Below are 15,655 nucleotides of genomic sequence, written 5' to 3'. Positions count from 1 at the left end.
GTAAGGTTGGAGGAGGGATGAAGGCGGAAACCTTATGTAGGAAGTAATATAAAGAGAGATAATGCGAAAGTCCTATTCTACTACTGAGCTCAAATGCTCCCTTGTAAACAGTAAAAACAAAAAAATAGTAAAAAAACAAAAAATTCTGATTTTTTTTAATCAAACTTTACCAAATGTTTTACATGCATACCAAATTTCATCCCCAAATAACATTTGTGAAGTTACGACAAAAAAAACAAAGTCAACAGTCCAAAAAGTATTCAAAACTAGTGTTTTTGGAGCTTTTTTTTTTTTTTTGCCACGACTTCCACAAATGTTATTTCGAGCTGAAATATTGCAAGCATACAAAACATTTGTCAAAGTTTACAAAAAAAACAGATTTTTTTTAATTTGTTTATTATTTTTTCGTTTTTACTGTTCATGAGGGAGCATATCACGGAGTCCTGAAAGTTGCATCTTATTGCATTACCCCTGTACATCATCAATATATACATACCATGACGGCACAGAAACAGGAAGTGAGCAAGTCAGATCAGAAACACATCATGACCATGTCCACAAAGCCGATAAGCGTCGTAATACTAGGACCGTAAGTGTGTCTTACAATATCAAGGGCCATTGCAGATTCGCTGACGCAAGGCCGGGTGGCTTCTCTACATTACTCCATGCCCAGGCCAATGCCCAATGCTGGTCCATCAAGTCTTCATCCAGGATGGAAGATTCACCCCCTTCTTCTTGAAGCCCTGAACAGATGACGTTAGTACAGTTGTGAGCAGGTAGATGTGTAAGTTCAAACCTATACGAATTTGTGCTGGAGATTGTGACAAGGCCTCCTACTCAACCCAACGGAACATGTTCAAATCACCAGAGGGCGCCACGTTTTTCGATGGTGGAGTACCCGCAGTTCTACTCCCGCTGGGAATATCCTAGTACGAACAAATGGGAGTGTCTAACTGGGGACACAAACAGTCTGTTGGGGTTGGCACTCCATTTGTATTGCTCAAAAGGCTGCATAACCATTTGAAAATCTGCAACTAGTTTGACCGTCTATATATAATGAGAATTACCATCACCCAAAATATCAAACCTATATTATTAGACTTGTCATGAAATATATTTTCATAATGTAATCCCTCCGCAAAGAAATATAAAATCGTTTAGATCACTACTTTAGTGATCACTCTTATATTTCTTTACAGAGGGAGTATTACTATTTTTATGCGAGACAAGATGTTTGTGCAGAATTGGGTGGTCAAAGTACCATCTCGAAGACCCTGTCGATGTCCTAAAAGGCCTACATTTTGGATCAGAGGAAGTACTTAACATAGCAAGTTGGTCTGGACATTCTTATCTGCTAAGATAAGAGAATTATCAATACGTTCAAGTTTCGAATTAGAGTTAGCAGAGAATCTAAATAAAACGTATGCAAAATAAAAAAACTATAGACTAGAAAATTATGTCTCCTGCGTATATTCAAGAAAAGTAAAGTAGAACATAACCCACATAAGCTTACCTTTTTGACATCTGAATATATATCTTCAACCCTCTTCTCTGTTTGCTTTGCATAGGACCACGCTTTGTGCATATTAGACTCCATCTTTTTTGATATGTCAATTACAGTTTGAACCTATAATTATAGTCCACTTGTTAGAATTTCAACCTCTAATCAAAATAACCGTAAGATGGCCAGCTGAAAACAGCTTTCAGAAAGGGCCGCACCTGCACCCACAATTAGTTGCAAATTCTAGTTCCCGAGGTAGCACACAAAAGCAAGCATTAATACAGCGTGGAATAACCTACAGTCTAACCACACGCAGGGCCATGTACTGTATATTACTCATGAATAGTTCCAAATAAAACCTACTACCAAGATAATTATGTGGCAACTGCAAAAAGGTACAGAGATATAGCCATTTACATCCACCTGTACTTCATAATTATCATTGCTTCTTGGTATATAATAAATACTCCCTCCGTCCTAAAATTCTTGTTTTATATTTGTCTAGATATGAATGTATCTAGTCACGTTTTAGTATTTAGATACATTCATTCTTGAGAAATTATAAAGAGAAGCGCCGCTCTACAGCTTTTCCATGCAGCGGCTCGCGCAGCCCCATGTGCATGTAAAAATCTTCCACCTCATGCTTATATCATCGCATTAAATGCTTTTAATTTTTTTTAAATGATTTATCTCACAGATTAATAATTTGATTTGAGATTCGCTTTCACCGTTAGGTTCGTCTCCACGAGACCTTCAAAATAAGATCCCATGTTGACATGTTTCGTTGATTTTTTTTTGTCGTTCCTAGTTGCCACATTTATGTCATCATAGGTGTCATCTTACGGGTGTATAGTTGTCATAAAAATTAGACATAGTTATCAGGACAATACTTTTATACATTTTACGCATTGCAATGTTATGTGAAGCTAAAACGTGGGTGTTAAAACACTAACAATAAGCAAGTAAATGCATGAATCAGCACAAGTACAATGAATCAAGTTTTTTAGTGGAGTATATCGACATTCATAAACCTGATAACCAAGTTGATTTAATGTGAGAACTATGTAACAAATAATGTGACAAGTAGGTGATAATAATCGACCGGCGTTCGGCAATGGAAGATAAGAGGATGGCTCCGCTCCCGCTCCGCTCCCCTCTCCCTCCGCGCCCCGCTTGCCTAGCCACCGCGCCGCGCCGCCCGGACTGCCCCGCCGGCAGAACCCTCCCCGCGCTTCTCCCCGCCCCCTCGCGCCATGGCTCTGGTGCCGGCTGACCCTGTCGACCGCCGGACGTCCCTCTCCGGCGAGCGCGTCTCCTATGGGGACTGCCGCTCTAGCTCGGAGAGCGGGTCGTCGGCGCGCTTGTACAGCGACGTCGCCCGCACCCCGCCGGCCGCTGCCGCTCCTGGCCGCGTCGCTCCCGCGGCCCGCCCTCCCGCCAAAGACCGCCTTGGCCCCCGCTCGGAGGTCCACCGTGTCTCGGGCGGGCCGGTGCTTGACGCCGATGGTTTCCAGCAGGCTCGCCGCCGGGAGCATCGCCGTCGCCCGTGCCGAGAGGCCCCTGCCAGGCCCTCGCCCCCGCGCCGCCGCAGCCCCTCCCCCGAGGAGCTCGCGGGCCTCTGCTTCAGGTGCCTCGATCATCGCCACCGCGTCCGGGATTGCCCGAACGATATTCGCTGCCGCCGCTGCCTCGCCTCCAGTCACTCCTCCCGCGACTGTGATGGCAGGCGGCCCGCGGCCGCGACCCAGCGGTCCCCGCGCAACGCCCCGAACCAGCAGGCCCGGCTTCCTCGCGGTGCCCCTCCCCCAGCGGCGCGCCCTGCCCCCCGCTGGCTCCAGCTCCATCCTCGCCTCGGGTCAGGCCGCCCGCGGACGCGCCCTCCCGCGTGTTCATGGCGCAGACCGAGGAGATGGACGAGGCTGAGCTGGTGCTCGCCCGTGCGATGGTGGCTTCGGTCACGGGCACCCGCCCCTCCGTGTCCGTCGACGAGGTCGCCGCGCTGCTTCTCGGCTCCCTCGAGCTCGAGGAGGGAGACTTCACGGTTCACCTGCACCACCCCGAGGATTTTCTGATCATCTTCTCTTCCCTGGCGATCATGCGGCGGCTCCGCGGCGAGCACTTCATCAGCTCCGCCTGCTTCTCGCTGTCGCTCCGGCCCTGGTGCAAGCTTGCCCACGCCGGTGCCGGCGAGCTCGAGTACCGCGTCGAGCTGGAGCTCCGCGGCATCCCCGCTCACGCCTGGTTGCTCTCCACTGCCGAACACCTGCTGGGGGACAGTTGTTGGATCGAACGCCTGCATCCTCGCACTCGTTCCCGCGAAGACATGGCGGTCTTCCATATCCCCGGGCGCGCGCACGACCCGGCTGCCATTCGGCGCGCCGCTGTCCTGGAAATTGTCGAGCAGTTGCCCGGCCGCGTGCCCTCGGAGGCGTCGGCCGTCAGGATGCTCACGTTTCCGGTGGCCATCGCCCTTTCCAAGGCCGAGCTGATTAGGGTCGCTCCGGCCGTTGCCCAGACCTCCGGCAATGGCGGCGAGGCCGATGATGCTACTGGCAGGCACGGCTCTGGTCCGAGCAAGGGGCATGGCCCCAGAACTGGACGCGCGCGCCGGCGCGGCCGCAAACGTCGACATACGGACGGGGCGCAGGCCGGCCGGGCGGATGGCATGGCGGTGGACGCATTGGTGCTGCACGCCCACGGCGGTTCCGGCCGCTCCGACGGTGTCTGTACGGTCGCGCCCTGGTCGTCCTCGGCTGCATCGCGACAGGGGCACCGCCCCACACGCCAAGGGACGCTAGCCTGGCCCGGTCAGCAGGGGCCCGCGCGCCCGCGACACGGCGCCAGGAAAGGAAGGAGACAGGGGGCCGCGGTAACGACCAAAGCCGCTTTGCCGGTGGCCCCAGCGCTAGCTGCCAACAACCCTCCCGCTGATGACGACGCGACGGCTGGCAGCGGGACAGGTGGCATGCACTCTTTCGCTGGACGTGGACCGGATGGGGCAGCAGTTTCAAATTCGCCCTTGACCAAGGATGATCCGACCAGGCCCGCCACTACTGCGGCCGATCCCACGCCTTGTCGGGATCGTGGCCAACCACGACCGGCTCCTGCAAAGCAACTAGATGTGATGATCTCCCCTGTCCCTCCTGCAGCCCTGTCTGGACCGAAGGGGGCGAGGATCTCCTTTGCCCCCCTGCCCCGCCGCAGTCTCACCCTGCCCAGCCGCAGCAGGCCCACGCGTGCACCCACGACGGGGAGGCGGGACGCGATCTGCCCGCTCCCGCCAATTCGGCCACACCCGGCCAGACCCCACCGGCCACAACTGTCACCCCGGGGCCCGTGGAGATTGGTGTTGTAGTTCCTGCCCCTGCACCCGCGGAAGCTGACCTGGCTGGGCACGCTGTTGTTGTGGCATGTGCTGCGGCGAATGGGACCAGGCCCGGGAATATCGTTGCCCCTGGGGCTGCGCCTGTCGATGCGCCCGCGCTGGATGCCACGTCTGCCGGGGAGAACAGGCCCGCGCCGTCCATGGATGCCCCGAGCGTGGTGCCGGGCCCATCCCCCTGCCCAGGGCGCCTCTCGATCTTGCAGAGACCCTCGCTCAGGCAGGAATCCTTACCATGCGCTGTTAGCACCCGTGCTCTGGTCCCAGGGCGCTTCGCCTCGCCGCCGATCACCCTGCAGCGACGGCACAACTGCCACGCCTCCAGCCAGCCTTGGACGTTGGGTGCCTTCCTCTCCGCGGCCACCAAACAGCTTGATGTTGTTCTGCCCTCTCCCGGGAAGCGGCAGCGCCCTGCACTCAACTTCAGTCCCAGGAGGGGACGCTCCGCAGCCGCCGACGCCAAAGCCACGGCTCCTTGCGCATCAGATCGACGAGCGGTGGTGCAGATTCTGCGCACTCTTGGAATTGTGGGGGTGAACCAGCAGATTACTGCCATCGAGATGAAGGCTTACGACGACATGTTCGCCATGCCGCTGGGGCTTCCAGTGCTGCAGGCCATGGCCGCCTTGGTCGACCGAGCTATTCCTGTTGACATGGTTTCGCCGGCGGGTGATGTCATGGTCCTTGCGCGCTAGGCTGGCGGCGACTGTTGTCGATCTCTCTCCCATGTATCCAGGTCCTCAGATAGCCGTCTGGAATGTTAGGGGCTTAAACTCGCGCGCTAGGCGCTGCGACGATACGCTCTCTGCTATGTACTACTCGGGCATCCATTGTATGTCTTCAGGAAACAAAATTGGAGTTGATTTGCTCGTCGACTGTGTTGGACACCCTTGGGTCCGAGTTCGATGGCTCCACCTATCTCCCGGCCGACGGCACCCGCGACGGTATTCTCATCGCTTGGAAAACTAGGGTTGTCACCATTTCCGACCCCCTATTTACTCAAAACGCGATCACGGTCGAGGTGCGCGCGCCCGAGGGCGCCCCGTGGTGGCTTACCACGGTGTATGGCCCCCAAGGCGACCCCGAGAAGCTGCTGTTCCTGCAAGAGTTGCGGGACATTCGCGCTGCATGCCAGGGCCCATGGATGCTATGTGGCGACTTCAACCTCATCTACCGGGATGCTGATAAGAGTTCGGGCAACCTGAATCGCCGCATGATGGGCAGATTCCGGCGTGTCATCAATGACCTTGCCTTGAAGGAAGTATGCCTCAACGGGCGCCGCTTTACTTGGTCCAACGAGCAATCGCCGCCGACGCTCGTGCACCTTGACCGGGTACTATGCACCTCGGAGTGGGAGGACTACCATGGAGAGTGCCACCTCCGTTGCCTTGCACCCGTCGTGTCCGACCACTGCCCGCTGCTATTGGACTGCTCTCCAATGCCCGTGGCCCATAGGCGCTTCCGCTTCGAGGAATTCTGGCTCCGCCTCGACGGATTCCACGACACCGTCGCCACGGCCTGGAGCTCGGTGCATGACCCCGACCCCTTCCAGCGGCTGGTTCGACGCCTGCAGGCCACTGCCCGCGCCCTTACGAGCTGGAGTGCCCGATCCACGGGCAGCGTCCGGGACAAGCTGGCCATCTCTCGCGAGCTGATTGCCCGCTTCGACCTCGCGATGGAGACACGCCCGCTCACCCCGTCAGAGGATTGGTTGCGCAGGCAGCTCAAGCTGTCATACCTTGGGCTCGCCTCCCTGGAGCGCACTATCGCGCGGCAGCGCGCCCGTATCACCTTCCTCGCAGAGGGAGATGCGAACACGAGCTTCTTCCACCGGCAGTGCACTTACCGCCGCCAGAAGAATCGCGTGCATAGCCTCCTAGTCGATGGGCACGTCCTGTCTTATCACGAGGAGATGGCCCAGGCTGCATTCGAGCACTTTGACGGGCTTCTGGGCACTGCCGTGGACCGGGAGCACACGCTTGACCTAGAGCAGCTCATCATGCCCGGTCATCTGGACAGCCTGGACGAGCCATTCACAGCCGAGGAAATCTGGGCTGCGGTGAGCCGCATGCCGCCGCACAAGGCCCCAGGGCCGGACGGGTTCACCGCCAAATTCCTGCGCGCCTGTTGGTGCATCATCAGGCAAGACATCATGGACGTCTTTGAGCAGCTTTATGCGCTTCGAGGGAGAGGGTTTGGTAAGCTCAACCAAGCCCTGCTCACCCTGCTGCCCAAGCGCGCGGATGCCCACAAGCTGGGCGACTATCGGCCGATCTGCCTGATTCACATCGTCGCCAAGATATTCGCGAAGGTTCTGTCGTTGCGCATCGCTCCCAAGCTTGACAGCCTGGTGAGCCGCAACCAGAACGCCTTCATCGCCGGACGCACGCTCCACGACAACTTCATGCTCGTCAGGCAGTCTCTGCGGATGCTCCACCACCTGGGCGCGCCGTGCATTATGCTCAAGCTCGACCTCACGCGGGCTTTCGACTCCATATCCTGGCCGTTCCTCTTCGAGGTCCTGTGCCAATATGGTTTCGGAGATAGGATCAAGGAATGGCTGGCCATCCTACTCTCCTCGGCCAGCACGCGTGTAATGCTCAATGGTGTGCCCGGCCCGTCGATCTGGCACCGTCACGGGCTGCGCCAGGGTGACTCCACATCACCGCTGCTCTTTGTCCTGGCGGTCGATGCGCTAGCCCGCCTCATGCATAGGGCGCTCCAGACCGGCATCCTTCGGCACCTGCACCCCCGCCGCAGCATTCCGGCAATTTCACTATATGCCGACGACGTGATGATGTTTTGCCACGCTGAGATGGAGGAGGTTATTGCCGTGAAGAGCATCTTGGGCATCTTTGAGACCGCATCGGGCCTGCGGGTGAATTACGGCAATAGCTCAGCCACGACCCTGCATGGGGGTGCGGATGGCGACGCCCTGTTGGAGGCGCCGGGCTGCCAGCCCGCGGGTCTGCCCATCACCTACTTGGGCATCCCGCTCTCCACTCGCCGGCCCTCAGCGGCACAGATGCAGCCACTGGTAGACGCCGTGGCAGGCCGCCTCCCGTCCTGGAAAGCATGGCTCATGAACAAGGCGGGACGGCTGGTATTGGTTAAATCTGTCCTCAGCGCTATCCCGATCCACCAGATGCTGGCCCTTACGCCCCCGAAGAAGACCCTGAAACAGCTTGAGAAGATCCAGCGTGGCTTCCTCTGGGCTGGGTGCGAGGCCGCGATGGGAGGACACTGTCACGTAAACTGGCGCACAGTCCGCCGGCCGCTCGCCTACGGCGGGCTGGGCATCCGAGACCTGGAGCGCACGGGGCTAGCGCTCAGGCTCCGCTGGCTCTGGCTATCGAGGACGGATGCCGACCGTGCATGGCAAGGCCTTGACCTGCAGTTCTCCCCTGAGGAGCGCGGCCTGTTCCATGCATCCACCTTCATGATAGTAGGTGATGGCCTCACTGCGCTGTTCTGGGAGGACCGATGGCTGCATGGGTCAATACGCGAGCTTGCACCACTCCTATACCTATGCATCCCCAAGAACAGAAGAAGAGCGAGGACGGTGGCGGAAGGCATCGCCGGCAATGCCTGGGCCCGTGATATTAGAGGTGTGGTGGGCCTGCAGGAGATAGGCCAATACTTGAGGACATGGCAGCTCGTCGCACGCACCAATCTGTCCTCTGAGCCGAACAAGCTCATCTGGAAGTGGACGGCCAACGGCATCTACTCGGCGAGGTCTTGCTACCGGGCAACCTTCCATGGATTATTGACATGCCACTCTTGGCAGCTCATCTGGAAAGGTTGGGCCCCCCCGAAAGTCAAGTTCTTCCACTGGCTTGCGAATCTGGACCGATGCTGGACTGCGGCAAGGCTTGCGCGCGGAGGGCTCCCTCACCACACTCGCTGCCTCCTATGTGACCAAGAGCCAGAGACCATCCAACACCTGCTGATCTCCTGCCCCTTTGCGCGGCAGGCATGGCATGAGACGCTGTCCTGGCTGCACCTCCCGGTTCCTCTGCCGGTGCATGACGCTTCCATCCAGGATTGGTGGAGTAGGGCGAGAGACGCCACCCCACCACCGCTCCGCAAGACACTGCGATCTGTCGCGCTGCTGGTCCCCTGGATGATATGGAAGCATAGGAACGCGTGTGTGTTCGATCATATCCCTCCCTCGCTAAACGAGCTCTTAGATAGGATACAAGATGAGGTTAGGTGTTGGGCTCGGGCAGGGGACAAAGGGCTTAGGGTAGCCTTGCCCCCAACCTGGGATGTCCACTAGACCTGCTGTAACCGTGTTGTCACCACCTCTTCGGAGGCTGTAAACTCCCCCCCTTTTCAATGCAAAGAAACGCAAGGCTTTTGCGTTTTCTCGAAAAAAAAAGTGATAATAATCTGGAAAGTACCGACGAAAACAAAAGTTATCGGAACATGTCGACATGGGATCTAGTTTTGAAGATCTCGTCGCGAAAAAGTCAGTGGTGAAAGCGGATCATTAATTGAGATAACGGTTTGGGAGATAAATCTTTTTTAAATGTAAAATCAAAAGAATATTTAAGAATACCATACTTGTCTAATGTTGCATGCATGCAAGGAATGGATGGAAGCTAGCCGCCGTACGGGAGGACTAAAATGCGGCGCCGCTCCCTAGTAAAGTCCTTCATTCTTAGACAAACTTAAGACAAGAATTTTGGGACGGAGGGAGTAATATAAGAAAACTAGAGATATTTGGTTATGCCAAAAGGAACATGTTAGACAAAAATCTCAATACTGGGGCGATGGATATGAAATGCTAATACACTCACTGCTGCTACAAGTAATAGCCAAACAACAACTGTTGTATTCATGGTTATCCACTGATCCAATATCCAGAAAATCTAACAGCAGCCACAACCAGCCAAACCATACTCACCGAAACCAGCCAACCAAACACCCAAAGGGTGTATGTCTATATTACTCAGATACAGTGAATTCCTACGAACCAAGTGGCCCCTAAAATGAGCATACCCGGGGAAGGCCTCAAATGGTGGCTGCTCACTGCTGCTGAACGCACGGTTAAAGGAGTCAGGTCGCTGATCATCCTCACAATCTGGCAGCTCCGAAAACTAAGGAATACATGTTTCTTTCATGTGGCAACACCGCAGATAGCTCGGTCGTTGGGGCCATTGCAAATGATGCTCGGATCTGGATGTTGCCTGGAACAGAGGTGCACAAAGTCGCTTATGGCTCACCTCTCTATGTGCAGTCTTTTGGGCAGTTTTGGCTCTCTATTTTTTTGGCTTATAATTTGTTTTGCTTCTCTCATTTGTTGCCGGGTTGTGGTTTTTTCAGCCGCCTGCCACTGTTGGTGATTTCTATTCTGCGCGTTCTTTGGTATCCTAATACGTAAATGACGCGCACATAGATGCATGTTCAAGTAATGAGTTCTTAAATTCCCAATGTGAACTCATCACGCCTTCTATGGGGTTCTTCTTCTAACTAGTAAACCCGTACGTGCAATGCACATTGATATTAGGCAGTATATTAATTACACACGGAAATATTAGGTAGAATATTATTTGCGTGTTGATGATGTGATTAACATTGTAGCTGATATTTGGTATGATATTAAATGCACGCTAAACATGTTGAGCGCTCACCATTGGAGCAACCTAAGTCATTGGATTGACCTGGATTGGTGGCCGATATTTGTTGGATCCGCCCCTTTGGTCTTTTTATATTGGTATAGATACACAATGAAGTGTGCATTTAGATGCATATTCAAGAAAAGGAACACTTAAATCCACAACGTGCACTCATCACGAGAAATGCTAAAGACAAATAACATTTCCAGTGGTGATACATTCTATGTTGGAAGTTCCTTTTGGCTAAAGAAGATAAGACAATGGTCTAAATTTTCTTGTCTACCAAGGTTCAAATGCAAAAATATTAGATTTTAAATTAGATCTGAAACTTCAATCGAAATAACACATACACATAAATTAAGATAACCAAAACAGACATTAGCCATGACAATGATACCTTTGCAACATCTGCATACAGAGATTCGACCTTTTTTGCTGTATCCTTTGCCAATGACCATATCTGGTGAGTATTAGAGTTCATCTTCCTTGATTCATCCATTAGAATTTGAGCCTGTTATACCAACCAGATGACTAGCTGAAACAGCATTCTGAAAGAACTCACAGTACCACAATAGAAGTAAACATCAACAGAGGAGAGCCTGAAACTAAAACTAAATTTACTACCCAGCACAAGACAAGGGAATATAAGTGGTCCAAAACTATGTCTGCAATGTGCTTCAGTAAATTCAGTAAAGAATACCCATGAAAAATAAGAAACCCCTTACTGCCCATGGTAATGCTCCTTCCAATCAAAATATAACCCTGACTACAAAATGCAAAATTGACTACTATTTTATATTGAGGTATACAGTCCTGGCGGTATGTGTATATATAACCTTGATCCAACAATATTATATACTGTGAAAATACTTATCAAGACAAATTTATGTGTGCTCAAGCATCCAATCTAAGTATTTCGAAAGATATCAGTGTTCATTTTTCTTTAAGTTTGACTTGGGTTGAATGAAGAAAACAGAAATCAGATTGAAACATATTAGTATTAATTTTGACTTTGGTTGAATGAAGAAAACAAAATTCAGATTGCATTTTTCAACAGAGGCAATACATATCAATTATGACTGTTGAAATTGCTAAGCTTTCAGCTCATGCAGAACTGGTATTTGAGGGATTTTAACGCCAGTATTGCTAAGACCGTTTCGAAGTGTAGCATTTCCCCGGGGTAATTTCTTCATATCACTGCATGCTTGCGTTCTGAACTCTCAAGGTGCAACATACGTGGTGATCTATTAACCTCTATGACAGTTGTTTGCCCCATGTAAGAAACATTTCAGGAGGGGAGGGGGTGCATATGCATCTTTTCACATCAAGGAATCATCATGATAGATTCTCAATAGATAAAAAACATGAGTTGAGATTAGGACATTCACAAACAATATTGTAAAATGTTGAACTTCACTAAATAACACAGCACAATACCTGAACCTTCTTATGCACTAATGTTTGGAAGACAGATTGTCAGTTCTTTTACTTTAAGAGAAATGTATGTAAATTTCAAATTCCACTATAAGATGTTAATAAACCATATACACTGATGAAGAGTACAAAAAAGTGAATCATCTGTGAGTATGAAATAAAGACTATCATGCTGAGATAACCTAGAAATACATACCTTCTGGACATCTGAATGTAGAGCTTCAACCGTTTTCTCTGTATCGTTGGCCAATGACCACACGCTGTAAATATCAGAGTTCATCTTTCTGGATTCTGCCGCCAGAATTCGAACCTATTATTGCCATACCCGGGAAATGAGCACCTCAAGAAAAGACTCTCAAAATCACACAGCATAGATACAGAAGAGCCTACAACTAAACTCACATCTTCGCCTGCATTTTTTGAAACTGTTTATCATGGAGACCAAAAAACTGTTTATCGTGGAGGTTGGTCCATTCTCGGACTATGAAGAGGATGCCAAGGCCGAGAAATGGGAGGTGATGATCATGTGCAGTGAGCATTGGCGGCACATACTCACACTGCTTGACTACGGCTTCACGCATAACTTCTAAAGTGTGTGGTGTCAGAGGCTAGCCACCACATCCGCTCTCGAACATGATAGCTGAGTCAATTACACAGGTGCTTGTCATGGTATCAACATCAACGATGACACATTCCTAGAAATGCTTTGCCCTACCACTCATCACCGTCAGATCTTAAAAATCAATGTCACCTCGTTTCTAGCATGGCACCTGGAAGTGGATTCGAGATGTCACCTTGTGGATCATGTCAAATCAAGACAAAAAACCCAGAGCACAAATGTTGGTACCATATCCATTGTTATGTGCAAAGGTTTCTAAACCGTGGTAATTTATGCAACTACCGTCAAATTAGACGGTAAAATACAACAATTACACAGTTTAATCTAAATATGTCGACACTAACACACAATATGTCAACAATTGAGCTACACCATTTAATCTACTGTAAAAAAAATATTGACCCAAACAAATCTTTCTAATGAGTGGCAACAACATTTCTATTGGTAAACCCAAATATTAGAGAGACAGGGAGGAGGGGGGGGGGGAGGAACCTCATTTTCGACTGAGTTGATAGTACTGCCAGAACTCCATAATGATTCCTACAAGATAGAATGGGACAAAAGTCAATGCATGATACTTCAGTTGTTACATTATTTTTAAGAAAACTGTGAAGTGTCCAATATAACATAACGAAGTTGTTTTAAGGTAACATGTACTGCACGATGTTGCTAGGCTCAAGATTTAAGCCAAGGTTTAAATCAACTTATTTCCCTGTCAAATAACAATGCAGTAATGATTTGCATAAATAAATATATGATATATGGGAAAATACATTCTATTACAGTGTATAGTTACACCTGGGTAGGAAAATGATTTTATACCCCTGATATCATTTTTAATATATGTTTAATTTTGTGGCTAAGTGCCATCATCCTAATCAGGTGACTTATTATTTTGCTCTACCAAGTTAGACATGATAATGCTCTGCTGCTACTTGTTACCCAATGGTCCCTAAATTAAGCATTGTAGGTGCTAGTATATGAGACCAATGACAGGTGGCTGCATGCATGCACAATACTGATTGGCAGAGTGCACTTTATATAGTTCGACTCTGGGATGTAAATGTCCAGTAAGAGTAAAACGAAAAGAGGACAGAAATTCATCTGTAGCACATATAAAGATTGTTTTCAGGTTGAAAAAAATGGTGCCAAAATAGTTCGAAAACGGAATCTTCCGCTAACACTGCTCTAGTTACAATCTTTACAATCCCCCGAACAACATAGCCCGAGGCCCGAACATGTGTATGTCAGACTCAGATTCCATGCTAGTTGAATTTGCAGTTGGAATCATGAATTTACCATGCAAGATAATATTTTATTTATGGCAAGTCTCACCACCACTATATCAGCTGGCATAGCTATTCTTTTCACCAGCATGGGCTCTGGTTTCAGCGAGGAGGTCAACCCAAACAGCACACTAAAATTTCACATCCGCCACTTCATTTATGGCGTACTCTATCACTATCTATCGCATTGTGTTCCCCTTAATTTGGCTGCAGTGAGTAAAACAGTGTGCTGAAGCGGCAGTTTTTTCGTAATTTCTTGATGTTATAAAAATTCATTAAATTAACACACGCACAAGCTCTACTTTGCTGTCACCTGATACGATGGATAATCAAATCATCCAAACGCTTTTATGTGTCTGAAACAAAGTTAAAGGATGGCAGAAGCTATCTGTCACCAAAGCATGGAAGTAATTTGTGCAACTGAAGAAGATGGCACTCTGAAGACTAAAAACTAAAGACCAACTACTGGGTGTTTGGAAATTGATACGTTGTTCTGTCGAGAACCCAATCACCAGACGCATATACCTTGATGTCTTCTTGTTCCTTGATCAGAGCCTGAATGTCCAGTCCCATCGCTTTCACAACCTCGACATATTCCTCTGAAGCATCACCTTTGTCATCCGGTGCTTTTGCATTGTTTTTCCAGAACGATTCTGCGAGCACAATTGAGGAATTTTCATGAGGAACCATCATCCTCTTGGGCATAGGCAGAAGAGTACATGTGTACCGAGAAACCCTAGTAATGTATTATTAACCTTAACAATTTCACTTTCACTTTACAGAAATATAGTAGTAGTATTAATCTTAACAATTTCACTTCCACTCTATTAATAACCTTAACAAAAAGAACCCAATCGGTTAATTTCTAACGTACCCAATCGGTTGAGCTGCAGCTGCAGCTGCTCGATCTCCAACCGAACCTCTCGGCCGACACCCTCCTCCCAAGCGGAACCAACGGAGGCGGCGCACTGTCCCGTGCGACCGCCGTCGTAGCGGGGTAGGGCGAAGAAGGTGGCGAGGAGCGCGGCCGCGATGGCGAGGGCGGCGCAGGATCGGCGGAGGTCGCCTGCGCTGCCGGAGGAGTTCTGGCGGGTGAAGAGGGAGAGCAGGCGGAGGGGGAGAAGGAAGGCGATGACGACGGCGAGGATCGCCGAGTCGACCCTCATGGCCATGGACGGAACAATCCCCTGCTGCGAGTGGGCTCTGGGCTCGAATTTGCAAGATGGGGGGGCTGAGGCGAGTTGTTATTGTCAAGACAATTCCTTAAGGCCTTGTTCCTTGCAACGGATTTGAAGGGGATTAAAATGGATTAGGGAGGATTAAACCGAACAAGCCCTGAAAGGATTGGAGGGGATTGAAGTGGAATTTGACTGATAGGGGATCTAATCCCTCTCAATCCCCTCCAAACCCCTTCAATTCTCAAACAACCGAACAAGGCCTAAAGCGTAAGGGGATTGGAATGGATTGGGGAGGATTAAACCGAACAAGCCCTAAAGGGTCTCATTTTGCAAATTGAAAGATGTAAAATAGGAAGTGTAAAAAAATTTACATCTTTAAAAAAATGTTTTTTACATCTTTAAAGAAATGTCAACTCCAACAGAATGGAGATGTAAAAATGCAACTTCAGCAAACTCAAGATGTAAAAAGTTGTTGATAGTCGCGCGACTGCTGTTCAGCCGGCTGCGGGTTAGACGAAATCGGTGGGTTGTGGGTTGTGCAACCGTTCGGCGGCGGAGAGTGCGGGCGCCGGCGCCGGCTTAGCGCAGTAGATGGCTGCAGCTCGGCACAGAAGAAGGCGGGAGCTCGGCGATG

General features: G+C 50.3%; 1 protein-coding gene across 1 annotated transcript; it reads right to left on the bottom strand.

The window, feature by feature from the left end:
- Positions 1-438: 438 nt before the first annotated feature.
- Positions 439-15,089, bottom strand: LOC123445106. The gene is made up of 7 exons (XM_045122043.1): positions 14,718-15,089; positions 14,369-14,496; positions 13,050-13,097; positions 12,135-12,248; positions 10,902-11,015; positions 1,514-1,627; positions 439-743 (listed from the first exon to the last, which is right to left on the bottom strand). Exons 1-7 carry the CDS (start codon positions 15,013-15,015, stop codon positions 696-698), a joined length of 864 nt encoding a protein of 287 aa, XP_044977978.1. The 5' UTR covers positions 15,016-15,089; the 3' UTR covers positions 439-695.
- Positions 15,090-15,655: the final 566 nt, after the last annotated feature.

The sequence above is a fragment of the Hordeum vulgare genome, chromosome 1H (genome assembly GCF_904849725.1).
Source record: "Hordeum vulgare subsp. vulgare chromosome 1H, MorexV3_pseudomolecules_assembly, whole genome shotgun sequence".
Lineage (NCBI taxonomy): Eukaryota > Viridiplantae > Streptophyta > Magnoliopsida > Poales > Poaceae > Hordeum > Hordeum vulgare.
The sequence above is the reverse complement of the archived record's forward strand: the minus strand, read 5'-3'. Positions and strand labels throughout refer to the sequence as shown.